Source organism: Pipistrellus hanaki, assembly GCF_964339955.1.
Source record: "Pipistrellus hanaki genome assembly, chromosome: 2".
NCBI lineage: Eukaryota > Metazoa > Chordata > Mammalia > Chiroptera > Vespertilionidae > Pipistrellus > Pipistrellus hanaki.
In genome coordinates, this window is record NC_140504.1 from 168484759 (window position 1) to 168511930 (window position 27172).

Sequence of the window (27172 nt, forward strand, 5' to 3'; positions counted from 1 at the left end):
GACTGGACAGCAGACTGCGTGAGGTGACCATGCTGATGGGGGAGGCAGCTGGGGGCGACCAAATCGGCCATGGGGCCAGTTGGGGGCGGCCTGGCTGGCAGGGGCATCAGTAAGGAGCGACCAGGCCAGCAGAGAGAGGTGGTTAGGGGTGATCAGACTGGCAGGGGAAGGGGGGCAGTTAGGGGCAATTAGGCTGGCAGGTGAGCAGTTAGGAGCCAGCGGTCCCAGATTGTGAGAAGGATTGGAGAGGGTGCAGGCTGGGCTGAGGGCCTCCCCCCTCCAAATGCACGAATTTTTGTGCACCAGGCCTCTAATATTCATATAAATAGATGAAAGTCTTGCTTAATAAAAATTAAACTGAGAAATCCTGAGTTAAACCAGTTTAAGCAGATTTTAAAAGAACTACCATTCTTTTTAGAGGCTTTAACAAGCCGATGTGTATTGTGATTCCAAGAGAAGGGTAGTGTGTAGCCTTTCCTAAATTTATTTTACCGTAAGTCTCTTTCCCCTCAGAATGTCTCCTAAAACTAGCTTTCTTTAGTATGCTTTATGAAGCACTTCTCTAGAAGACATACTATAGGTCACTTTCTTTAATATATATTTAAAATCAGTTATTTAGTTAGTAAAGGTATTTAGCACATATATATTCAAATACCATATCCAAAATAAGGTGGGTGATAAGTCCACAGTGCTCCCTATTAGCCAAATCTTACTCAGAATCCTATGGAATAAAAGCCTGATATGCAAATTGACCGAATGGTGGAACGACTGGTGGAACCACTGGCCACTATGAATCACAGTGACTACCAGGGGGCAGATGCTCAACGCAGGAGCTGCCCCCAGCCCGCAGGCCCCAGGCCAGCCAAGGCGGGTGCCAGTGCGGGCCCTCCCAATCACCCTGCAGAGGGAGGCAACCAGGGTGACAGCGGGGGATGGAGCCAGTGAGCAGGCGGCATCAGTCCGGCCAGGCGAGTGTCAGCGGGGGCCTCTCGATTGCCCCGCAGATTGGCCCTGATTGCTGTCAGGCCTAGGGACCCTACCCATGCACGGATTTTGTGCACCGGGCCTCTCGTATTTAATAAGTTCTGGATATTATTAATGTAATTGATGATGTCCATTGGTAAAACTGGATGATCCTCAGAGGATGATTCAAGGTCTGTGAAAAAATCTGGGAACTAGGTCAAAGGAAGACATCTTTAGTGAAGTATGTTTTACTTGAAAAAGTACAAATAGCTATCTCTATTTTTAAGGTTTTCTATTATGTGTAGATAAGATTCAACTTACTCTGAATAGCTACAAAAGGCCAAAACCAGCACCATTGTGTGAAAGTAACAAGGATCTAGATTTAGCTCAATTTGCGAGCACTCTCTGTAACACGGAGAGTTACCCAGACGTAGAATGGACTGCAGTGCGCTGTTGTGGGCTCCCTGTCAGTAGGAACCTGACAAAGCTGGATGACCTACCGTTAGATGTGCTGGGGCCAGCGGGGAGGGAGCTGGAACAGCTCAGTCCAATTTAAGATGCGGGGAAATGGAGTGTAGAGAAGTTTTCATAAACCTAAATGTATTAAATAGCCTTTTATGAAGAGTCAGTGGTATCAGGTGTTTGTCTTTCAAATAGGTGCTTGTGTTTTTAATAGCTCCACTCTGTAAATAAAATAGTTGGCAACCATATCTCAATATTCAAAATATATTTTACCTAAACGCACACCTAGAAACCAGTGAATTTAGATCAGGGGTCAGAAGACTTTTTCTGTATATTTTAGGCTTTGCAGGCCTGCAGTCTTTGTTGTCAACTACTCAACTCTGTGACATCATATTTCAAAAACTGCCATAGAAATGTGTATACGAATGGACATGGCTGTGTTCCAGTATAATTTTATTTATAAAAACAGGATTCAGTCCAAGCCCAGGACTTGACCGCAAAGATTTCTTTGCCTGTAAAATTCTTTGATTCTCGATTGTAGAGAGAACAAAACAAAATGGGAGTGTGTATATTATCAAATATATATATATATATATATATATATATATATATATATATATATATAATTTATTGATTTCAGAGAGGAAGGGAGAGGGAGAGATAGAAACATCAGTGATGAGAGAATCACTGACTGGCTGTCTCCTGCACGCTCCCACACTGGGGATTGAGCTCATAACCCAGGCATGTGCCCTGATGGGGAATTGAACCAGGACCTCCTGTTTCATAGGTCAGTGCTCAACTACTGAGCCACACTGGCTGGGTGGGAAATCTCATTCCCAGCCTATCATAAGCATCAGAATTATTGGTTACTTGTATAAAGTTGGTGTTTCTTGTCTTCTGGATGATGGTGGTTGGAGTTCCCAATGACTACGTATTTTATTATTGTTCTCTGTCTCTCAATCTCAGGCTCTATCTTTACTAAACGATTTCTTTTGTTGTTTTAGTGACTGGTGCCAGTTTCTTTGTGTTCAGTGGCGCTCTGAAATCCTCTTCAGGCTATCTTGCCAAGTCCAGTATTGTGGAAGGTAAAGAATGAGTTACTTACTGCACATACAGTAGTTCAGTCCCATTTGTACAACCGAAAAGCAAAGGATACTAAAGGAAACTTTGACATTTTTGCCAGAGTTCTGGACTCATTATTTATTCTGTAGCATCTCACTCTTCAGCTACTTAAAGCTGTCATAATAGTGGTTAGTTCTCCAAAGAAGGAAGAAAGTGGTAAAGATTCTGTGGGACAGTGGTCTTAGAACTACATTGCACAGAAGGGGGGGTTAGGAGGGAATACATGTGTATGGAATGGCACTAGTTATTTAAGAGATGGCCTTTCAGAGCTTTGGGATAAGGTACCCAAGGGGATATAGTCTAAGTTTAAATATATCATTGGGTGCAAATCTGTAAACATGTGGATGAGGTTCAGTCCCTGTTACCCACAAGAATGTTGCAATCATTTGGAATAAGGAGAAACTCTGTTGTGTCTGAAGTGAATCCAACAGGCAAGTGTTTTAAACAGAACACATATTGGCACTCGCTCCTCTTAGCACTTTCTTTTTTTTTTAAAATATATATTTTATTGATTTTTGTACAGAGAGGAAGGGAGAGAGATAGAGAGTTAGAAACATCAATGAGAGAGAGTCATCGATCAGCTGCCCCTTGCACACCCCCTACTGGGGATATGCCCACAACCAAGGTACATGCCCTTGACCGGAATCGAATCCGGGGCCCTTCAGTCCCCAAGCCGACACTCTATCCATTGAGCCAAACCGGTCCCGGCCCTCTTAGCACTTTCAGTAAGGAAGAGCTCAGCTCAGAGCACAACACCTGCTGTGTCTGTCCGCTCTAGAGGGCAAAGTTTCACATTTAACTTAGAGGGCTTTGCTAGTTCCAGGTGCGTTTCTCACTGCCCCCTCCCTGGCTTTTCATTGTTTTCACCGGTATTGTCTCGTGCTGATTCTCAGATGGCGTCATGGTCCAGATCACTGCGGAGAACATGGATGTCTTGAGGCAGGCGCTGCGAGAGATGAAGGACTTCACCATCACCTGCGGCAAGGCAGACGCCGAGGACCCCCAGGAGCACATCCACATCCAGTGGGTGGATGACGACAAGAACGTCAACAAGGGGTAAAGGCAGCAAACTCCCCCCGAGGCATGTAGTCCCGGCGGGGCTCTGGGTCTGTCTGGCTGCTGTGCTGCATCTTCCCCGGAGGCCCTGCCTGAGAGACTGCTTTGGCAGGCACCACGCGGAATTTCAAATTCCTGGCTTCCTGGCTTCCTTTCTGAAGGAGCTTCTGTGCATATTTTTGAAGGGAGGAAACTTTGATTGTTTCACAAAACAATTTCTCTCAAGTTATTGAGATAATAGTAATATCTAAGCTTTGTGTGGTTTGCAAAGCGCTTTTATAATATTGTTTAATTTGATAGAACTGGTGTTATTCCAGTATCACAGAGCAGTAAGGAAGCACCAGAAGGCCAACTGCCTCCACGAAGCGAGGGCGTGGCCGGCGAGGACCGCCGCCCGGGGCCGAGGCTCCGTCCCGGACAGGGCGGCTCTTGTTCGGGAGGTTCGGGCCCGGACCTTGGAGTCGCCTGTGTCTCAGGCCCTGTACCTAATCCGACAGTGGGTGCGGTTAGCTTTTCTTCACAGAATACGTCATAGACTCTTACTGCTGCTGCTTCCCACCTCTGCTGCCGTCATCCCAGTTCAGGCCACCATGGTTTGGTCTGCATCGTTGCAGTAGCCTCCTAATTGGTTTCTTTATTTCTAGTCTTGACTTGTTCCCTCTTCCCAGCCTAATCAGTTTCTAATTCTACAGTGTTGCTCCTCTGCTCAAAACCTACCACTGGCTGCCATTATCATTCAGGGTCAAAACCAAAGTCTTTGCGACCTCTGAGGCCTTACACAGTCTGCGTCCCCCTGCCCCACTCTTACTTCTCAGCAGCAGCTCCTGCCTTCCTGCGGGGCCACGGCAGCTAGCCTTCTGTCCTGGCGTTGGCTGTTCTCTCAGCTCATACTTTGCCCCTGGGAAGCCACCTGAGTGGCTCCCTCACTGCCTTCAAAACTTTCTAAAATATAACTTTCTCTGTAAGGCCTTCTGTGGCCAGCCTATCAAATAATAACCCTGTCGTACACATCTCTTTCCTCCCACCCCCCAGTTATATCCCCCTTCTGTGCAGAATAGTTCTAAGAGCACGTATAAGTTTCTAACAGACAAAAATTTTTACTTATTACATTGTCCCTGGGATGTAAGCTCCATGAGGACAGGGACTTTTGTCTGGTTTATTGACTGCCACCAGTATACTGCCAGCACCCAAAGCACTGTCTGGTACCTAGCAGGTACTTTAGAAATTGATTGAATAAATGAATATATTATACCTCATTGTTATTAAGCTTTATCCCATCCACTTTCTATCCATCCACCCATCCATCATTTAGGCTAGGGGTGTCGAACTCAATCAGAGAAGGGGCCAAAATCTAAAATCCAGCCTAAATCGTGGGCCAAATGGTTTACTGAACAGTCATAAACTGACAATGTCATAAACTGACAGCGGAGTGCAGTGATGACAGCGCGGTGTGGGCCACATTGCAAGGCCTGGCCGGCCGGATTTGGCCCGTGGGCCTTGTGTTTGACACATGTGCTTTAGGCAATAATAATTCCACTTGTGGAGATACAAATATGAATTACACGTGGTTCCAGCTGATAAGTGGCTCAGTCTTGTTTTGAAATAGTTATAAGTGCATCGAAGGATGGAAAATGCTCACAGAAAACACTGTAGGATGCAGTGAAGGTTTAAAAAAAAGAAAAGGAAAGCGGAAGCTTGGCAGAGGTCGTGGGGAGCATTCAAGGACGATTCCATAGAGAAATAGCTGCTGCTCCAGCTGAATCTGGTGGGATGAGAGGGTATTTGCCACATGGCTCTGGTAGAGGAGGCCTTCCACCGGCGGGAATAGCAGAGCCAAAGGTAGACAGAGGGCATTTACAACATGGCACAAAACTTACTGAACAGAAAGAAGCAATTTCTAAATCGTTGAGTGCATTTGACTGTTTTACAAATAACCCTTTATCTTCCCATACTTCACTGGCAAATTTAATTTCAAAATCAGTTTAATTCTCCACCACAGTTGGAAATGAACATGATTATTAGGGCCAAAAAATTGATCATCTGAAAATCGGATGCCATAACATATTGGTAACTAAAAACAAGCAGGTGGCTTCTTTCTACAAGTGCCATTGGCAGCGTCTTTGGAAACAGGACAAGAACTAGTCACGGAGACTCTAGAGTTTAGTTTGTAGTTTACAAATGGAACATTTTCCACCTTGTCCCTCTGTCTGGGTACCCTCTCTCAAAAGAGTACTCATCAACTAAGAGTGTTCTTTCTGATGAGTTAGCAATTAAACTTAACATTGTTTAAATAATTATGATCGAGTGAATGAAGTGAATCCCTGATTTTGAAGTTTAAGTTAAATTTCATCTTACATACATAAAGATTGAAAAACATAAGCAGATTTGAAAATTGTTAGGAAGAGTTTGGAATCCTTGTGATTCCATTGTTAAACCTTATCACCAATGAGTGTATATCTCCAGTTATTTATACTTGTTATATTTTGGAGAGGAAATGACTATAAATAGTGGGCCTTTCTATTCAGGAATCTAGGAATGATAATTTAGCATCAAAGGGAATTTGTTGTGATAAATAGATACTTGTTCACCAGTTCACATCAGCACTGTCATAATGAATATACTCGGTTAAATATTTTAATCAACAAACATTTATTAAACTCCTATGTTCCAAGTACTGTGTTCCAACTGAAAATATAGCACACAAAGGTGAATATGTCATATTCCTCCCCTTCAGAAGTTCATTTGTAAGACGGACACACAAAATGTGTGGTGAGTGTGACGTGATGGGTGTCGTTCTGGTCAGGAGCCAAGTGCTGTGACAGAGCGGAGGGGAGAGCAGAATTGAAGGGGGGTGGCTGTGCATTCCCCGAAGGAAGGATGCTGCAAGAAGGGAGCAGGCTTGAGTAGAGTTCTTCGTATTAAAATAACCAGCTCCTGGAATCATGAGTCCTTTGTGTGTGTGTGCTTTGAATTATTTTAGTGAGCCCTTCCCATGAGCACTCTATTCATACATGTTCATGTAGTGGCTTCTTGCTATGGTATGTTGATCAGATGTGTTTGGCAAGGTGCCCGGTGTCACTAATTGCAAAATTTGTTAAGAGAAGTGGCTCTTCTGACTTCCAGAGCTGCTTCCATCTCTTTTCTTTGCTTCTGTTTCAGTGTTGTAAGTCCCATAGACGGGAAGTTAATGGAGTCTGTAACGAGCGTGAAGATATTCCACGGGTCAGAGTACAAAGCAAATGGAAAAGTCATCAGATGGACTGAGGTAAGGAAATAAAACTTGGCATTCTTAACCTGCTCTGAGCACAACTTTTGCTAGGACCAGAGACACATCTGGCCCGATTCTGGAGGATAAGGGGGGAAAAAGTCTGTCTTCTATACTGCAGTTCCCCCTGGTCTGTCTGAGCTCACCGGTAAGAAATGCCCCCAAGTGCAGGCCGCAGCCTGATGTCTGCTCCTGCCTGTGCACAGCTGTCAGGGGTTTGTTTGCATTGGGATTCACAAAGAAGCCATCTCTGAATGGTCCATACCATCTTTGCTGTATGAGTTAGAAAGCTGGGCTAGTTATGCTGCACTCCCAGTTAAACTATCTTCGATAACACGGTCTTTAAGAATTTACTCATTTCATCAATAGAAAACTAGTGTGTCAACTATAATTTTAAAAGAACAAAAGAAAACTAAAGTTTGGAGACTGAGTAGCTTGTCCAAAATTACATGGCAAATAGTAATGTCAGAGTCCTGATTCAAACCCAGATCTGCCAGCTCCTAAGCTCTTCCTGCTGTGTTGTCTCTGAACTCGAAAGCTGTGTTAGAGGCTGATCTGGGGCAAGAGGAGCAGGGCAGAGACCTGTGTGTGTGCATCTCAGACAAATCAGAGCTTATTTGCTAGGTCTCCCAATTTGTTTTGAACCTTATTTATACTTACCTATAAAATATACTATTAAGTTAAAGATCTCTAAGATTCCTTGCAACTTTAGAAGTAATTTTTTTTTAAAGTTCTGTGATTTCTAGCTTTTCTCTTTTACACACAAGGTAACCGAGGCAGGAGCGGCCAAGTGCCTTACCCAAGGTCACAGAGCTGGTTCCTGATAGCAGAGACTAAAGTCTGGTTCTGCAGTTCTTGAGCTGTTGTTGCAAGTGATGTGTCCTTCATACCAAGCCCAGAGTTTTCATACACAGCTCAGAGTCTTACCTGCTTGCTTTAGGACTATTCCTTTGACATATTTTGAGCAGTTCAGACACTGGAACATAAAACTCTTACTGCTTATAAAATAGTTTGACCTCCATTCCCTCCTTTTTGCTCCCTAGTAACCCAGTGAGGCAAGGTGGCGACCATTAATTTGCATAGTGAGAAAGGCTCTGAAAGGCTGTGAGACTGGCCTGCCTGACTCTAGTTACTGAGCAGAGGCCACGGCCTCCTGACTCCCACTCTTCCCCTCTTTCCATGCTGGCATCTCACCTGTGCATCGTCAGAGGGCTTCAGAGCTGACTCCTCTTAGTATTCCTAGTATAAGCTTATTGAGCACTAGGCTCAGGCTGGTATATATAAACCCATTTTGCTAATATATAATTTTTTATAGTAACTAGAGCGGACAGATGCTTTCCATTTTATAAACCCAGATTGGGCATTCAGAAGCCAAAGGACTTGTTCATCACCTTCCTCCAGGTAACTAGGTCTCAGGTCTCTCAGTTCCAAATTTGCTATGTTCTCCCTATGCCCAGTGCGTGCACACTGGCATAGCTCTGGCCTCAGCAAAGGCAAAGCTACACTAGTGTGGTGCAAAAACTCTGTGTAAGAGACAGAAGACCTGGATTCTGGGCTTACGCCTGTCTCTGTCTCTAAATACTTACATGCACTTGGGTGAATCACCTTCCTTCTATATGTAATCTGTAATATGAAGGTTTTGGGCCACAAAAGCTGTTAGGAGCCATTCTCTTAGATTGTAAGATCGGTTCCTAAAAAAATCGTCCACATACAGGTTTTGAGTAGAATGTACCAGGATGACCCTGACTGTGGCTTCCAGGGAAAACGGCAGGTGGCTGCTACCATTTTGTAGATTCAGAGACTGAGATTGTTTCTTGGATGTAAGATGTTAGTGCCCCACTTTTGTCCCAGGGACTTTGAGGTACCCTGTCAGGACTCTGCACACCTCTACAAATCAGGGTGCTCTCGCACAGTGAGCCGGTGCACTGTCTTCCCACATCTCCTGGCACAAGGTGAAGTCTCTTTCGTTTGGGGAACAGGTGTTTTTCCTAGAAAACGACGACCAGCACAGTTGCCTGAGCGATCCAGCAGATCATAGCCGGCTGACCGAGCACATCGCCAAGGCTTTCTGCCTTGCTCTCTGTCCCCACCTGAAGCTCCTGAAGGAAGACGGAATGACTAAACTGGGACTTCGTGTGACACTGGACTCGGATCAGGTAAGGAGATCCTTAGGCAGCCTGGGGAGCTGGCCTGGGGAGCTGGCCTGGGGAGCTGGCCAGCTTGTTTTCTGACATGTGAGCTTCCCTGCATCGGCCAGGGTTTCTTTGGGCCCTGGGTCTGACCAGATGTAGTATCCTGGCCTTCCCTCTATTAAAAATACACCTGGATGTGCTGTTCCATCAGACTGAATCGTTTGAACTTTGGCTTCCTCACCTGAAAATGTCCCAAGGACTTTAGGGTTAGGAGTGTGTGTGATCTGCCACCCCGTGTACATGACATCGATGCTGCCCATTGAGACTCAGTCCCACTCTTCAGGGGTCATTCTGCCCATTAAGAGAGCAGGTTCCAGCTGTCCTTTGTCCTGTTGACCACAGCAGGCCTCTACTGACTGGCCTCTGCAGCTCCCCCTCCAAGTTTTCTGTGAACCTCTCCATGTTTGTTAGTAGATGGGACTTGAGCTATTTTCCCATTAATTTCCCTGTCAGGTCAGGTCTCCTATGGTCAAGTTTCTCTCCCTTTCTTATTCAGATTTTTTGGTATGCTGTTAATAGCAATAATCTATAAAAAATTTTTTTATTGATTTTGGAGGAGATATAGAAACATCAATGATAGAGAATCATTGATTGGCTGCCTCCTGCATGCCCTCCCACTGGGGATTCAGCCCACAACCCAGGCTTGTGCCCTGACTGGGAATCGAACTATGACCTCCTGGTTCATAGGTTGGTACTCAACCACTGAGCCATGCCACCCAGGCAGCAATAATACATTCTTAGCATATGTGTGTGTGTGTGTGTATTCCCCCCCCCCCCCCCCCCCCCCCCCCCGGCTCCCGGAGTCCCTTGTCCCATTGCTTCTCTCCCATGCCCTAGCATCTAATCTCTCTACAAGACATAACTGATACATTGTGGATTCCACTCCAGGCGATAGCAATAAGTGACTATTGCAATAAATGAACTTTGTTTCCCAGTGCATATAGAAGTTACATTTATACTGTACTGTAGTCTGTTAAACAGTGTTCAGTAGTAGTATGTCTAAAATCAATGTGCACACCTTACTAAAAAGTACTTTATTGCCCTCACTGGTTTGGCTCAATGGATAGAGCATCGGACTAAGGACTGAAGGGTCCCAGGTTTGATTCTAGTCAAGGGCTTGATCTCCAGTAGGGTGTGTGCAGGAGGCAGCCAATCAGTGATTCTCATCATTGATGTTTCTCTCTCCTTCCTCTCTGAAATCAATAATATAAAAAATACTTTATTGATAAAAAATTCTTTCAATGAGTCAAAATCTTTTTGCTGGGGGAGGGTCTTGACTCAATGTTGATGGCTGTTGACTGTTCAGGGTGGGGGCTGCTGAAGATGGTGGCTGTGGCAATTTCTTAAGATAACGAAGCTTGATGATTGACTTCCTTTTAGGAATGATTTCTCTGTAATGTGTGATACTGTTTTATAGCATTTTACCCACAAAACTACTTTCAGAATTAAAGTCAGTCCTGTCAGACCCTGTCACTGCTTCATCAACTAAGTTATGAAATACTCTAGATCCTTTGTTGCCTTTCAAGTTTTCACACCAGGGTAGATTAGTTTCTTTAGGTAAGAACCAGCTCCTCATAAAGTTTTATCATGAGATTGCAGCAGTTCAGTCACCACTTCTAATGCTAGGTTTCTTGCTGTTCCTGCCACATCTGCTTATTATTTCCTCCACTAAACTCCTCAGAGTCATGCAACTTTTTCCGAAACTCCTATTAATGTTGATATTTTGACCTGTTTCCTTGAATCACAAATGTTCTTAATGGCACTTAGAATAGTGAATTCTTTCCAGAAGATTTTCAAGTTCCTTTGTCCAGATCCATCAAAGTAGTCTCTTATCTATGGCAGATACAAAATGTATTTCTTAAAAAGTAAGACTTGAAAGTCTTAGTTACTTCTTGACCCATAATGGATGGGTTAGCAGACATTAAAACACTACTCTATTGTATATCACCATCAGAGCTCTCCGGTGACCAGATCCATTGTCAGTGAGCAGTAATATTTTAAAAGGAGTCTGGGTAGTAGGTCTAGACAGTGGGCTTAAAATACTCAGTAAACAGATATATTGTTATCCAGGCTTTGTTGTTCCACAGGCAAAATAGATGAGCATAATTGTTAAGGAGCCTAGGATTTTCGGAAATGGTAAATGAGCATTGGCTTCAACTTAAAAGTCACCAGCTGCACGGCCCTGCCCTTTGAAGCCAGGCATCGACTTCTCTCTAGCTATGGAAGCCCCAGATGGCATGTTCTCCCAATAGAAGGCTGTTTTGTCTCCATTTAATGTAGCCACCTTCACTAATTATCTCAGCTAGATCTTCTGGATAATTTGCAACAGTACTTACTGCTTCACCTTGAACTTTGTTACGGAGATAGCTGCTTTTTCATAAACTCATAAACCAACCTGTTAGCTTCCAACTTTTTTTTTTGCTGCTTCCTCGCCTCTCTCAGCTGCCAAAGAATTGAAGAATTGGGGCCTTGCTCTGGATTAGGCTTTGACTTGAGGGAATGTTGTGGCTGGTTTGATCTTCGATTCAGACCATTAAAACTTTCTCCATATCGGCAATAAGGCTGCTTCACTTTAGCACTGGCGTATTTTTAACTTCCTTCAAGAACTTTTCCTTTGCATTCACAGCGTGACCATGGGTGCAAGAGGCCTAGCTTTGGATGTGCCTTCTTCACTTGTTCATTTCTAGCTTTTGGTTTAAAGTGAAAGATGGGAGACTCTTCCCTTTACTTGAATATGTAGAAGGCATTTTAGGGTTATTAATTGGCCTAATTTGAATATTGTTGTGTCTCTAGGGAGGCTTGAGGAGAGGAAGAGAGATGGGGTAATGGCCAGTCATTGTAGCCGCCAGAACACACATTTATTGGTTAAATTTCGCAGTCTTAGGGGTGTAGTTTGTGACACCCCTAAATAATCACAATAGCAATATCAAAGATCACTGATCGAAGATCACCATAACAAATGTAATAAAGTTTGAAATGCCTCTAGGATTACCAAAATGGGACAGAGACACAAGGTGAGCAAATGCTGTTGGAAAATGGTGATTGATAAGACTTGCTTGATGCAGGGTTGCTACAGTCCTTCGATTTGTAAAAAACTCAGTATCTACGAAGCACAGTGAAGCAAAGCCTGTACATTTCTTCTGGGTTTTGGATCCCTGGGACAGGTCCGTGTTCCTGTCTAGATGCAGTTGTGTTATTAGGGAAAATGTGGGAGATTATATATCTGGCTCCATTTTCTAACTAGTTGTCTATCAAGAATGGATGTGTTTTGTACTTAACGTCTTTCCCCATGCTATACTAAGCATAGCAGAATAATACAAATGAGGTGTCATGTTTTTTTGTCAAATGGTACCAATAATCTGGAGTTACTTCACATAAAACAATTAAAAAAAACAAGAGTTTCTCACTGATGAGTGGGCCTCTTGAGGGCCAGGGCCCTGTTCCATTCACCTTTGAATTACCTGTGTTAGTAGACACTCAAAATATGGTGTGGGGCCAGATGGTTGTCCCCATTTTAATTTTCACAGCCATAGGTTTAGGTTTTATTGTTGACATTCCCTGCCTCTCCACAGCACCTCAGTCCCTTCTTGGGGAACTAAGACTTTACCAGGTTTAGTGTCTTAAGAGCCCATGGTCTCATGGCTACCAAGTGTCAGGGTCAGGATGAAAAAATGACAGCTTAGGGAAGAGAAGGGGAAACTGTGTTAACTGCTGTGTGTCTAGCCCTTGGTCAGGAAGCCCATCTCCTTTCCTGCTCAGCCTCCTTGGCCCTCAGCTCCCTGGTCTTTTCTACCCAGTAACTTGTCATCCTTCTCCCTGTGGTGTAGGTTGGCTACCAAGCAGGGAGCAATGGCCAGCCGCTCCCCTCGCAGTACATGAATGACCTGGACAGCGCTCTGGTGCCAGTGATCCATGGAGGGGCCTGCCAGCTCAGCGAGGGCCCCGTCGTCATGGAGCTCATCTTTTACATTCTGGAGAACATCGCCTAGACAGAGGACTTCGTGGTTTTTCTGTTCAGACCTGCTGCAACAGAAGTCATACTCAAGTCATTTGCACTTTAGAACTGGAGGATTAAGCTTTTGTTAACACTATTAATTGGGGGGAGGGGAGTGGGGTTTTGGGGACGAGGGTGGTTGGGGGGACAGATATTCCATAATTCTAAGTCTTCTATGCATTGTCCACAAGATCCGGGCAGCTTCCATAACTGCACCACCGTTATACTATCCTTGCAGCTAAATCCCCTTCTGTTACTGTTTAAACAAGAATTCTGCTCCTGTTTTAAGACTCATTTATGGTCTTGTGCTCAGAAATGATCAAATGGGTACAACCATCACCAAGGGTGGGGTGGGAGGGCAGAGAGGAAATAAAAAATGAAGCATCAGTCTTGTACTCTTTGTACAGAATTGATACAAAAAGGATCACACACTGATCTTGTTCCATTTGTATCCCAGTAACTTCAAGTAGAAGTCACCCTTACATTTTTGTTTGTTTTTACCAGATTACCCAACGGATTATCCCTCTCCCAGCCGAGGAAGGGCAGTCAGTGTAAGTGAGGTGACCGGATAGCAGAGCCGAGTTGAGGATTGCCCAAGCTCTGCCCCAGTGAATGGCAGGTATTGAATTGGGCCTTTCGGTGAAAGCTGACAATATACCCAAGGCATTTTTAGTTACAATATACACTAGATGTATTTTTTAAAACGTTACTGAAAAATAATTTAAACTTCCAAGAAAATTGCAAATAAAAAAAAGTCCTATGTATACTTTATCTAGATTCGCCTGTTGTTACAATTAACACTTTTGCCCATTTGCGTTATTAGTGTCTCTCCACAAAAAAATGGAGACATTTGAGAGTAAGTTGCATAGCTATTTTGCTTCTTACCCCTAAATACTTTAGTGCTTATTTCCTAAAATTAAAGACATTTTCTTCCATTACAGCAGGACAGTTCGCAACTTTAGTCAATTTACCGTTGATATACCAGCTACCTTAATCTAGCATCTATCTATAGTGTCCCTCGCGGCATTTCCCCTTCCGGTAAAGCTGCTCGCCTGGGATCAGACAAGGCAAATAGCTTTACTGACCCACCTGTATCTTTTATGTCCTCTATACTTTTGATGAGTATAGTTCCCTTACCTAATTTTTTAAATTTGATTGGTATCTTTCCATAATTAGAATCAGTTTATGCATTCTTGGCCAGAATCCTAAGTGATGTGTGCACCTGTTCAGTGTTGTCCAATTTCCCCAGTTCCCTGCCCCCCTTGGAATGAATAACCAATGTGTACAGACACTTTCAGATCATGCAAATACCTTACTCATCAAAATTTCCCTTAAGATTTAGCACCCACGGATGTTTCTTATCTGAACTGATCTTTTACTGTGATGGCTACAGATTTTTCAATTCCAGAACTCCCTCCACCTTTACAAGTTGTACTTGGTCAATATAAGCAAAAGCTCTTCCTTCTTTCCTATTTACATATTCACTTAATTAATTTTCATGGTGGACTTGTGGAAGGTTCTAACCCATTGTTTGGGTCCTCAGCGCAGCTTTGGCCATAGAGCACTCCTCCTGGGTAGCTCATCCATTCTTGTGAAATGCTCCGTTTTTTTGAACACTTTGCTTTCTGGCCTAACAAGATTCTCCATGCTCATCTAGTGCTCACGCTGCCCCAGCCTGGGAATCAGCCATGGTTTCTTTTAGTGATATTAGAAACCAAGGTTTGGTTTATCCATGATATATGTGATGAAGTCAAAGTACTTTCTTTTTCACTAAAAATTTATTCTGGTCACAGACCTAATGGATCTCACAACCCAAAGTTTGAAAAGCACAGCTCTAAGGTGACTCACTCTTATCACTGTTATCTTCTGAAAGCCCAGGCCACGCAGCAGATGGTCCCTCTCTGTAAGCACAGCTGAGAATCTCTGGCAGCTAGTGCAGGCCTCTGGACAGTGAGAGGCCGCCTCCCAGGGGTTAGAGCTGGCTCAGCACCTGGCAATTGAAGGCCGTGGAGCTGTTTGGGCAGCCGTTTTCCAAACAGGCCCACAAGCCTGGCCTTCAGTTTGAAGTATGTCTGCCCATGTTTATCCCTTCTCCGTGGTGGTGGTGGATCCACACTCTGTGCCGTCTCTCCATACGCTTTGCTGGTGGGGGCTGCAGGGAGCTGTGATTGTGACCTTTTTGCACAGGCTGAGGCACCCAGAGCTTCTAAGGGAAGAGGAGACGCCCAAAGGACACCAGCATGTACTGAGCCTTGGGACCACACATCCCTCCAAAACCTGATAGGAATGCTTAATATGGCAGGGATTTGGGGTGTAACCTCCAGCTTGGTCTAAATATACCTTGAAAATTTGGAGCTTCTACAAACGCTGGTCCCATTTTTTCCTACAGAAATTTATCTTTCCTTCTGTTCAGTTAAATATACCTTGCAATGAACGTATTACTTCTGGATCAGTGCAAACTTTAAAATTCTCCCACTGAGGACAGACTCTTGGCCCTGCAGAGTCAGGTCCATTCTCAATTTGCATAAAACACCTTGTGGAACGGGGCATAATAGAGCCAGGGCTAGTTTACCACCCTCCACTTGCTTTGTCTTTGTATTGTACATTGTATATTGTAATAGTTATACAGAGAGCTGAAACATCACATTTATAAATATGTCAAATTTTTCTAGAACACAAACTTAAAGATTGGCATATAGAGATCCTTATAAACTGAAGAGGGATAGGCTTGCCATTATGGTAACATTAAATTTTTAAAAATTATTGCATTCTTACCAAATGCTAACAAGGTGTTTCTCCATTTATTTTTATCAACACTTTCTGAGCATCTACTGGGCTCTAGAAAGATAGGACATTACCTTCTGTATGTTCCGTTCTAGTATCTTCCCTCATCCAGTGGTTCCTGAATGCTGGTGGGCTCACCATTTCCAACTAAACTTACTTCTGTCATAATTAGTCACCAGAGAAAGTTTATGCATTTAATGCATTTCAGACAATAATCAAGCAGTCTGCTGAACACTTTTTATATTGTTCAATTTTAATAGCAATGTTAAAATAATTTAAATAGTAATGGGACTTTTAGGAATCGTACCTGCAGCCTGAAGGCTAAGGGGTGGAGCAGGAATGATAATGCCACTTGGGAGTTTGGGAAGCTGAGGCCCACGGGCTGGACCAGGAACAAGCTCCCTGGCTCCCCCAGCCTCAGTCCCAGTTTCATCTTAAATGGAGCTGCCTATGCAAGGGGCAAGATCTTTGAGAACTACCCACAAAATTCAGAAAACAAGCTTTCAACAACGGTGGTGTAAGAAAGGAAAATAATGTTAAAAGCCACAAAATAGTTTGCCCTTTGTGAGCAAGACTTTCTATGAAAAATTACTTCTGTATTATATTTAGTTCACTAATTCAGAAGAAAGTATGCCTTGCACCAAAGAGAATTTACAATTTAAAAATAATTTGGGTCATGGCAGCTTCTCTGCCCCTGAATCACTAATCTGTTTGGCTTCTGCGTTTGGACAAACCTCAGGATAAGATGAGGCTGGCAGGCTCCTCCCACTCCAGTGACCCTGCAGGCCCTGGCTGCCACAAAGGCCCCTTCAGAGAGAGCCTCAGTCTCCAGTCCAGTGGGCGCTTTGTCTCGCCTCCCTCAGCCTGGAGGTTTTGTTTTTCAAAAAGCAAGGAGCAGTGAAGGAGACTAGAACTGGCCAGGTTGCAACAGGAAATCTGTGAGGCACAGAACACTCCTACCAACTGGAACAGGCGTTTCCAGCAGAGGCCTGAGGTTAGGGGTTCCGATGGTTGGAGCCTCGGGGGGTAACCATAGCTGTCCTTGCCCTCTTAGTAAGCACCGGTTGTGGTACAAACCCTTCTTTGCCCTAGGCCACCTTAGGAAGGCTAACAACCCTTCTTTCATTCTAGATTTCTGCTGCTTTGACACACAGATGTAACTACAGTTAAGTGTTAAATCTCACATCTGTAGAAATTTGGGTAGTTTACTCTAATGGCTAAATAAGTCTGGTCAGAAAGCTCTTGGAAAAAAAGTCTTTTGTCCTTCCTGCTGTTACCCTCTAAAATATTTGCTACAAGGGCAGGGAAGCACGGTCCAGCCCTGTGTCGGAAAAAGACACACAAAAACGTAATCCCTGAGCTGTGCTTACATAGTGCTGTAGTGACCAGTAAGCTGAATGTATCTGCTTCACTTAGAGCCTTTAAAAATGACCTCAAGGAATGCTTTGTCTAACTTAAGCTAATGCTTAAAAATGGGTGTGGGGGAGAGGGAATGGGATGTTAAAGTTTATTTCTAAGAAATGTAGAATACTGCAGTTTTGAATATTAAATTTATTGCAACTATAAATCCCTCCGTCTCCATCCATTCAGAAGAACAAAGCCGAAGGAGAGTTTCTTGGGAGAACGAAGGGATTTCCCTCAGTGATCAGCTGAGGAGGCGAGGCTTCTCTGCCCTCAGAGGAGAAAGCCACAGCAGCAGTTCCTGTCAATTAAATGTTACTGCTACTCAGGCCTTTCAAAAGTGAGGCCGTTTCCCCAAAATAAGACAGTGTCTTATATTAATTTTTTCTCCCAAAGGAAACACGGTAGGACTTTTGATTAGGATTTTGATGGTTACCCTGCATTTAGGGCATAAAACCCCTATAAGTGAATTAGACGTAGTTTATTAAAGGTACATACATTTTTGTATCCCCCCCAGTTAGCAGTTTTTTGTGTTAGGTGCACAGACCGAACCCAAGGCACAGCCTTGCCTACTTCCCACCAAATAGTCCAAAACATAACTTCCTTCCTCCATGAGAGCTGGGAGCAGGCAGCTAGTGCAGCAGCTGCCAGGAAACAAGGCACAGGCAGAGCGGGCGTAAACCGAGCGGTGGCACAGACCACTGACAACCGAGTCACGGAACCTGCACCGCCCCGAGCAGGGGAGTCCCCATCACTCTCGGTTCTCCCGTCCTTTACAGTTACATCTTTTAAAGGCACATTCAGAAGTGTTGCAACTAGGGGCCAGGGTAAGCTGCACACAGTTGCTACACGGGTTCAGGGGCTGCAAGACTCCGTGGCACAGAGCAGTGAGGCTGTCCTTGCTTTTGCCCAGAGGGAAGGGGAAGCAGCTGCTTTGGTGTGGAGGCCCAGGAAGGGGCCAGCAACAGGAGGGACCAGGGCGTGGTCAGTAATGTACGGACGTACGTACAGGTCTTTGGTGTTTGTGTAGCAGCATCTCACTCCCTATGTACAAAGGCTTCTGTAGCCAGCAAAGCTGGGAAAGGATGCTTCTGCACACAGCCGCTGGCCTGACACTCCCAGCGCTGACTGTCTGAAGCTCAGGCACAAAGCACAGGAAGTAAGTCTAAACTGCAATGAATATACAAATAGAGTTCAGAAAGGTTTTCCTGAAAACTGACCTGGGTTTAACTTCCCTCCGAGGATCTACTGAGGATCCTAAGAAACTCAGGCCAAGGCCTACCCAACAGTTGGGCCTTTTGACCCTCCTCACAGATGAGAACCGCTGAGGCTTTCTCCCCCGACGTGAGCTGCGCACTGGAAGTGCCCGGTGGGGCCTGGGCCGAGGTTCTGAGAGTCCACAGAGCTGCCCACCTCACAGGCCCCTCGGCTCCAGGACCAGCCAGTTCTCGGTGACCATCTGTATGTCCTGGCCACTCAGAGGCTCCCGCAGCCTCACCTTCACCTCCAGCTTGCCCCCAGTGGGCTTCCTTCCATCCAGGACCTGAGGATCGCAGAGGGAGATGGTAACTGATGGGGACAGGCTGGAGCAGGCAGCTCTCTATGCTCACTGGCAAAGGATGAGGAGTTAAAACATTTTGTGCTATCAACATAGGAGTCTACTTCATGACAACCCTGGTGGTGGGTCCAGAGAGCTGCCCACCTCACAGGTAAGTCTTACCAAAAAGAATATGTAAATCCAAATAACTCTGGTCACTAAGTTTCCCCGTGGAAGAAATCCTCTGGCTTAAAGGTGCAGTCTGAAAAACCACTAAGCCCAGACCCTCACTTCACAGATGGCCCAGAGAGTGGATGCTCTATACACTGCCAGTGTGGTGAGGCCAGAACTAGAACCAGGCCTGGGGTTCCTTTCTACCCACCATGCTGTCTCCCTCCTGGGCAGGAAGGGGGAGCTGGTGTGCAAAGCAGGGAGTGTTGCAGCCTCGAGAAGTCTAACCGCCAATGTGGCCAATACCACTTAGTAAAAAGCCCCAGGAAAGTGGCGGAGGGAGGTGGGGGCGCCATGGTGGGAAAAGCCCCACTTATGAAGGCGTCACACTGCTGAGGACACACCCTTCTCTCTGGACCTGTTTCCTCATGTCAAAGGCAAGCTCTGAGAGTCCCTGCTGTGAAATCTGATGAGTTTGTGGAAGCTGAAAGAGCTGTCTGGGCCAATTCCTTAACATTCTGGCTTCATTGTGGGGGTCCCAGATTGTGAAATCCTTATGGACTTTATGTCCAGAGCTTGTTTCATTTCATCAAGCTGCCGGACTACCGTCCAACCATGACTCTGTCCTTCCGTATCTAGGAGTGCCAAGTTGATAGCAATGACCGGGCTGTCCTGCGCCACCCCTGGGAACTTGAGTGGCCCAGAGTGTTATAGAAAGAACAGCTACTTTCAGAAAGGGTGATGCTATAAAGTTTTGTCAGTCCCTCTGAATCTCAACCTGTAAAACGGGCATAGCACCTACTGCACAGCACACTTGTGGCTGTTTTTAATGGGCACAAAAATCCTTCAGTGGACTGATGCTCAGCGAACAGTGGCTTTTCACTTGCCAAGCCTCTGGTTTCCCCACCCCACCTCTACAATCTCGGTCCTACCTCCAAAATCTCTCTGATCTCACACTCGTTCTCCAGCCGCTCCAGTTTCAGGTGCGCTGTGCCGACCAGCTTGTCGCTTCTGAAGAAGGATCTGGGGAGCCAAGGGTCAGCAGAGGATTGGACTGGGCAGGGGAAGCAGGAATGAGCTGGCTGAGACCAGCACAAGAAAGCTGAGAAGCAGCAGGGATGGCAGCAACAGGAGCCTTTCTTTCCTCCCAGCCCACCTTGGCAGTATGACTGACGGGGTCTCACCCTTTGTGGAAGATTTCAAACTTGATTCCTTTGCTTTGGATCACCCTTCTGAAGCCCCGGTGGTTTCGGTTGATGTTTAATTTGAAGAGCTGATCAAATTCTGCAAGAGTGGGAGAAGAAGGGGCTTGGCTACCACGGACTTCCTAGGGGCTGATCTCCCCTCTGGATTGCTCTGCCTGTCATTCAGTAAGACTACCACCAGAGGGTGTGGAACCTAGGTCCTGGTCTTGCAAATCCACTCAATTCTTGTGCTCTTAATACAGATTTTGCCGAAACCGGTTTGGCTCAGTGGATAGAGCTTTGGCCTGCGGACTGAAAGGTCCTGGGTTCGATTCTGGTCAAGGGCATGTGCCTCGGTTGCGGGCACATCCCCAGTACGGGGTGTGCAGGAGGAGCTGATCAATGTTTCTCTCTAATTGATGTTTCTACCTCTCTATCCCTCTCTCTTCCTCTCTGTAAAAAATCAATATTTTTTTTTTAAAAAAAAAATCAATAAAGTATATTAAAAAAAAAAGACAGATTTTGCTCAAATGGGAGGGACAGGGAATTTGGAGTAGGGACTGCATTCCCACCACCTTTGTGCTTGGAGGCCATAGGCAAGTCCCTTTTTCTCTCCAAGCCCCAGTTTCCCCAACTACATAAGAGAAGTGGTGATACCTGCCTGTCTCCCAAGGTAAGTACCAAGTAAGATAATAGATCTGGAAACACAAATGCTGCACATGCACACATCAGAGAAAGCAGCCCTCACCTGGAGAGTTTGTGTTCTTCACCACAGCTGTTTTGCTTTTTTGAGCCTGGTCCTAAAGCAGCAAGAAGGAAGAAGTGTGGTCAGCTTGAAAAACGGGTCCTTTGGGTTAAGTCAGTGTAGAGGGTCTTCAAACCCCTCCCTGTGGCCAGACCTCCCAGGGACAGAGAAACTGAACACCAGGTCCCCGAACAGAAGATGGGGTTCGAGCTCTACCTGACCCTCACCGAGTTAGGGTAGTGGAACTCAAACCGCACAAAAGCATCCAAGTCATCAGGGGTCACCCCTATAAAGGAGAAATGGGGGTCAGCACCTTAGATGAAGGGGAGCCAGTGCCTCCCATTGGCTGGGGGCAGAGTATCCAGGCCAGAGCCTCCTGGGGTAGGGGTGGCCCTCGGGCTACCTGGAGGAGCTGGGAGGTTCATTCCCCGGACAACGATCAGATGCATTTCTGTGCTGTTGAGTTCCGAGAAGATCCTACAGCCAGAAACAAGGGGAAGAGCCCAAAGTGAAGCTGTGCTGTGGGGAAGGGTCCCTGCTTCCAGGGACGGCCTGCCTGCCAGGTTGTGCTCAGAAATAGCGGGAGCAGGGAGGCACGTTCGTCTGGGCTGGGAGCAGCAGAGCTGGTACAAAGACCGCAGTCCAGACCTCAGCCACCCACAGCTCTGAGCTCCTGACAGGCAGGCACCACGCCCTACCTCCCACATCCCTAGGCCCAGGGCCACGGCAGGACCAAGCCCGGGAATTCTTACTAAAGGGGCCTACGTCCCCAGTCTTGGCTCCCAGCCTCCTGGCCCATTCCTACATGGAGCCACTGTCTCAGGCCTAGGTACCTCACAGTCTGGAATGTCTTTGACTCAAAGTGGTGGCCAGGAGGGTCACGGCCCTGCGCCTGGGCCAGCTGTAGGATCTCGAGCTGCTGCTTGCGGTCCTGCGCGAGCTTCTCGAACCTGACAGGGACAGGCGCACGTGTGAGCTCATCAGGCCATGTTCTGCTCCCTGCCCCCCCCGCTGCAGCCCTGCAGTTACCGGGTGGTCTCGGCCACGTTGCCCTGGTGCATGAACTGCTTGGAGAACAGCAGACACTTCTGAAAATAGAGGCCCAGAGTGGGTCTAGGTTGGTTTTAGAGGCCTGACTTCTGAAAGCTCCAAACTTGTCCTATAGTCTCCCCGCTCTTCTCCCCCAACACATATCCTCCCCAAGATCGCTTTCCAAGTCCCTAAGCTTTTGCTGTTTTCTTTCCTGTGGCTCTTATCATACCCCAAAATTCAATTAGCAAACTCCTATTTTATCACCCAAATTATTTACTACAGAACATCTTATGTGTTATTCCCGCCCCATAAATCACAATAATATTCGTGCAAAACCTAAGAGAAACATCACTTTAGAAAGCAGACTTGCCGGCAGCAGTTTAGAACGATATGTACAAATATATGTATATTTTCCTATAAACAAATATGTGTATGTGTCTCCTAACACTTCCTCTGATCTTCAAAGTGCTTTGCCCTCCAGTCTGTTGTCTGAACTTCATAACCACCCTGAGATATTAGCCATCCCATTTTAAAGAGGAAAGTGTGGTTCAGAGAGCGGAAGTGCCTTGTGCCAGGTCAAACAGCCAGGAAGTGGAAGAGCCAGAATTTGCAACCAGGCCTCTCTGGTCTGAGCCGCATGCCTTTCCCCAAAGGCAGGGTGTTGGCTCTGAAGGGAAGAGAGGCAAGCAGGCAACTGACCTCGTGTTGCTCCAGAAGCATTTTGTGTAGCTGGGCGTACACGTCCTCGGCCTTCTGGGAGAGCTGCAGGTCTTCGTGGTGAATGAGGATAAAGTCACCCTCCTCGTCCGTCAAGGGTGAGGGCACCTGCCAAGGTCACACCCCCAGGGGCGCCAAGAGTCAGACCATCCCCCTACTGGCCCGACACATGTAGGAATCCACTCTGAATGTTCCCCAGCTTCTACCCCCCGCTGCCTCCCGCCTGTCCCTGGCTGCGAGATATCCTGCCCCCACCGGGCCCTTCCTGGCCTCTCGGGGCCCTGGGGCAGAGGCGCCTAACAAAAGGCTTTTCCAGCACTCACCACATCCTATCCAGTCCCACCTCCCACCATGGCTGATGGCAATGGACATGGCGTCCAGGAGCTGCCAATGGACATGGCGTCCAGGTTCACAGCCTCCTCTGCCGGGAAAGTCCTGCTTACACAGGAGGGGCTCACCTTGGCGAGGTCCACAGGTCTGCCGGCTCGGACCTGGGCGATCTGAGCCTCGAGGCGTTTGGCCAGCCGCAGGTGAGCTTTGGCCTGCTCCAGGTCCTGGCCGCGCTTGGCCTGCAGGGCTGCCCGCTGGTACTGCAGTTTGCGGGCCTCTAGCAGTGCCAGCTGCTCCCGCACTGAGGGCAGAGCGGTGCTGGTTAGAGCCACGCCTGCCCTCGCTGCAGCCTTCCGTCCTCCACCCCTCTTCTCCCCAACTCACCAGAGGGACTCAGGGACTCCTTAGAGCTCGAGGCCTTGGGCTCAGGCTGGGGCCGGGCGGGAGATACCAGAGGCTTCTTAGAAGCTGGGGCCTGGGTTGGAGGCTCGTCCTGCAGGTGCCCAAGAGGGGGTCACAGGGAATCTGTTCCCCACCCGGCTGCAGCAATCTGTTCCCCACCCGGACTCTCTTCTAATGCTGCACTAACTTGTGTGAAATGAGATGAATGCCTCCCCTTGTGGGCCCTGCAGAATCCCCGAAGCTCTGAGCTAATCTTCCCAACAGCAGACAGCAGGGTATTAGGGCTAGAACATCTGGAGTTAGAAAGACATCCATTTGAATCTAGCTCTGGGTGCCCTTGGCCAAGTTTTTTCTCTGCAAAATGGACAACAGGGTCTAGGTTTACCCCTCATCTGCCATCCCCATCCCCCATCCCTGGAGTCTGGGCCCTCCGCCAAACCTCGTCCTCATCCCCATCTTCCTCTGCTGGGGCTGCTTCCTCAGAGGCCAGTTTCTGGGCAGCTGCTAGAGCAGCTGCTACTGCATCCGCCTCGGTGCCTGTGACGGGCTCCAGACCGGGGATGGGGGGGAATCCTGTGGGAGAGAGAGCTGGCTGAGGGCTGGGGTGGCCTCTGTGGCTCAGCTGGCTCTTCGGGGCATGGCTGGGATGGGTGGCTCCCCCAGGTGAAGGCAGCCACCTGAGAATCATTTCCCTCCTCCTCAGAGATTTCAGGGAAGGCCAAGCACCACTTACCTGGAGGAACAGGTAACTCAGCAAAATCAACTTTGCGTCCTGCTCGGTGCGCTCGGATGGCATCTTGATATTGCTGCGAGGGAAGGGAGGGAGGGCTATTGCAGCGGGGTCTGCAGGCTCCACAAAGAGACAAGACCAAAGGCAGCCCCAGGAGGAAAAAGCCCCTGAGGCAGCAAGAGCTTGAAAGGCAGACAGACGGAAGCTCTAGCTGCAAGGGCAGAGCAGCGGCAGAGGGGCTGAGGGCGTCCCGCGCTGCGGCCCACCTTGGCAATGCGCTCGTGCATCCGGGCCTTGCGCTCCTCCCCACCGGCCCGGGCCTGGCTGCCCGCCTCCCGGTACTTGTTCAGCCTCTGCTGCAGGGCGTCCAGCACCGTCTGCGGCTCAGCACGGGCCGCTTGAGAGGAGGAAGGGAGAGCGTCAGCTCTGCCTACCTCTCCCCAGGCCCCGTCCACAGTCCCCCGGTCCCATCCTACCTGGGGCTGCCGGGCTGTCAGGGGCCATCACTGGCTGCACTCGCTCCACTGCTGGGGGTGTGACTGTGGGTGCTGCGAGGGCCTTCAGGTCTGGGGACCCAGAGCAGGAGAATGGGTGGGGGTGCCTGGCTAGTCCGGCCTGAGCAGGTTCCCTCCCCCAGCCCCATACTGACCCTCCGGTGCTGGGGGCATGGCGCTCAGGTCCACAGGCTGCCCCTTCTCCAGGGCCTCCAGGACGGCCCCGAACCTCTGCCCAGCAGGAAGAAAAGCAGGTGCTCATTAGCCAGGGAACCCGGGGCCTGGGCTGAAAACCCCCCTCCCTCAAGCCCAGGCTAGCTGCGCGACCATGAGCAGGCCACTGCCCCAGCTGTGAGAGGAGTGGACGCAGGGCCGTGGCCGCTGTCGTACCTTCCCGATCCTCATGAGCTCTCGGGCCCGGTCCAGGTCACCAGCCCGCTTGGCACTCAGGGCAGCCGCTTTGTAGTCTCTCTGTCGGGCCAGCAACAGGGCCCGTGGGTCTGGGTCCGAAGCAGGTGGGGCAGAGGTGCCAGGGCCGCCCACGCCTGTCTCGGGCTGAGAGGGGTTGTCTATGGAGGAACAAATGGCCCGGAGAGGGGGCATCAGGGTCAAAGAAGAACGTGCACCGGGGTTGCCAGCACCACAGGAAGGTGACGCGGGCCATCGGCAGGCAGATGGGGAGCAGCCGGGGCCCTGACCTTGGGAGGCAGACAGACTGAGAGTCTCCGGTACCTGGCGGCGTGGAGGGGGCAGCGGGAAGGTCGGCCTCAGGGCTCCTGCTGGCTGTTTCCTGAGGGGCCGGGGCTTTCTTGCTCACGGCCACCGGGGGCGGGATCTCCTCCTCATTGATCTTCCTGCCTCTCCTCACAGCGGCCAGCTGGGACTCTAGGGTCTGGGGAAGAGAACCAGAGACCCAGTCGGACCCTCCACCTCCACCGGCCAGCGGGGAGGCCTCCCCCCACTACTGGCCCAGCCTCTTGCTGCCCTCGCCCCCCCCCCGCCCCCAGCCCTGCCCCCTGGCTGGGCGCACCCTACCTTTAGGCCACGCTCACAGCGCCGGGTCTTGGCTGCGTCCCCTGCCTCCGTGGCGCTGGCCGCAGCCTCCCGGTAATTGCGGATCCGATCTTCCAGCAGAGCCTGCAGCCCCTGAGGCCCTCCAGCCTGTAGACACTCCAGGTCAGGGCCCGGCCACTCCAGGGCCAGCTAGGCCCTTGCTGCTCCCTCCCTGCAACAAAGCTGCCCCAGGAAAAGGAGCGCTTGGGCTCAAGGAGAAGGAGTTCCTCAAAGCCTTGAGGAGGAGGCACAGACCTACTGGAGAGGCCAGAGGCCACATCAGAGCAAACACTGAGGCCCAGACAGGCTGTGAAGGACACAGGAGGTCTGGGAGAACAGAGAGACCTCTGAGGCCAGCCCAGCACCAAAGAGTTCCTCATGCTCAGTCACTGCTTACGCAGGGGCACCGCTGGGGCGGCCTAAGAGGGTTACTGCCCTCTTCCTAAGCAAGCTAGGCTACATGCACGTTATACAGGGACATGCAGGGGTGTCAGAGGCCCCTTAAGAACCTACCTGAGGTGCCGGGACTGAGGCTGTTAGGAGAGGTGTCTGCACTGGAGGCTCAATGTTTTCCTGTCCCTTTTCGTCCTCAGAGCTACCCAGGACGGCTGTCTCATCGCCATGCAGGGACCCAGCTTCCCCATCTGCACCCAGGACCTCTTGCAGCTCAGTCTGGGGAGACACAAGTCACAGGAGCGTGGGGGCCTCAGGATCCGAAAACAAAGGGCCCTCTTCCCCGGCAGTCCTTCCCGACATCAGCCCCTGTGCCTGGACGCCCCCTTTACCACAACCCTTCTTTACTCTGACTGAGGACGGTGAGACCACAAGTCTGAGAACCCCCCCGGACAAAGTGCAGCCCAGCCGTCAAAGGAAACCATCTCACACCATACATACAGCAGGAAACGGCCCCAAGCAGGCAGGGCAGGTGCACAACACGAGAGCTCACAGGGACAAAGCCCAGCCTCCCCAGGGCAGGGCAGGTTTGATCAGGCCCGGGACACCGGCCTGGCAGACGCACCAGCAAGTCTGCATCGTCCTCCAGCCCGTCCTCCTCCTCCTCGTCCTCCACATCCCGCATGCAGTCCGCTGCCAGCTTCTCGATGTGGGCCATGGGCAAGGGGGCTGGGGAGACAGAGGGTCGGCCTCAGAAAAGGTCCGTGAGGAGTGGAGAAGAGCCTGCAATGGCTGCACATTTCACACCCGGAGAAGCCCTGCCCTCCTCAGCCAGTCCCACCGGGAGACTCCCGCTCTGCCGTCAGGACCCGGCTCCAAAGGCCTCAGCGGGAAACCTTCCTGGGCCTTCTCAGGGTCAGGTTTGCTCTAGCTTAGGGGTGTCGAACTCAATCAGAGAAGGGGCCAAAATCTAAAATCCAGCCTAAATCACGGGCCGAATGGTTTACTGAACAGTCATAAACTGACAATGTCATAAACTGACAGCGGAGTGCAGTGATGACAGCGCGGTGCGGGCCACATTGCAAGGCCTGGCAGGCTGGATTTGGCCCGCGGGCCTTGTGTTTGACACATGTGCTCTAGCTCTT

At 48.6% G+C, this 27172-nt stretch overlaps 2 protein-coding genes across 5 annotated transcripts in view; one reads left to right on the forward strand and one right to left on the reverse strand.

The window, feature by feature from the left end:
* The window catches only part of ZFYVE9 (zinc finger FYVE-type containing 9), a 118938-nt gene extending 101533 nt beyond the window's left edge, over positions 1–17405 (forward strand). For both annotated transcript variants that reach the window (XM_084872870.1, XM_084872869.1), the window contains 5 exons: positions 2430–2510; positions 3441–3603; positions 6763–6868; positions 8848–9024; positions 12888–17405. In XM_084872870.1, the coding sequence (XP_084728996.1) occupies positions 2430–2510; positions 3441–3603; positions 6763–6868; positions 8848–9024; positions 12888–13049 (689 nt within the window). In that variant the 3' untranslated portion in view covers positions 13050–17405. The remainder of the gene's footprint in view (positions 1–2429; positions 2511–3440; positions 3604–6762; positions 6869–8847; positions 9025–12887) is intronic.
* Positions 1–27172, reverse strand: part of CC2D1B (coiled-coil and C2 domain containing 1B) — a 502063-nt gene that overhangs the window by 471225 nt on the left and 3666 nt on the right. For 2 of the 3 annotated variants that reach the window (XR_014794015.1, XR_014794016.1), the window contains exons 4-24: positions 26653–26756; positions 26148–26306; positions 25617–25742; positions 25314–25473; positions 24972–25150; positions 24737–24812; positions 24564–24653; positions 24354–24484; positions 24091–24163; positions 23797–23930; positions 23340–23448; positions 23084–23256; positions 22608–22733; positions 21906–21964; positions 21710–21826; positions 21280–21353; positions 21104–21162; positions 20880–20931; positions 20132–20231; positions 19880–19970; positions 17643–18782 (exon numbers count right to left, since the gene is read on the reverse strand). Coding sequence is in view for 1 of the 3 variants with exons in the window: in XM_084872889.1 (XP_084729015.1) it covers positions 18654–18782; positions 19880–19970; positions 20132–20231; positions 20880–20931; positions 21104–21162; positions 21280–21353; positions 21710–21826; positions 21906–21964; positions 22608–22733; positions 23084–23256; positions 23340–23448; positions 23797–23930; positions 24091–24163; positions 24354–24484; positions 24564–24653; positions 24737–24812; positions 24972–25150; positions 25314–25473; positions 25617–25742; positions 26148–26306; positions 26653–26756 (2321 nt within the window). In the remaining 2 variants the exon portion in view is untranslated. Of the gene's footprint in view, positions 1–17374; positions 18783–19879; positions 19971–20131; positions 20232–20879; positions 20932–21103; positions 21163–21279; positions 21354–21709; positions 21827–21905; positions 21965–22607; positions 22734–23083; positions 23257–23339; positions 23449–23796; positions 23931–24090; positions 24164–24353; positions 24485–24563; positions 24654–24736; positions 24813–24971; positions 25151–25313; positions 25474–25616; positions 25743–26147; positions 26307–26652; positions 26757–27172 lie in introns of those variants that run through there. The other variant, XM_084872889.1, reaches the window with a different exon arrangement.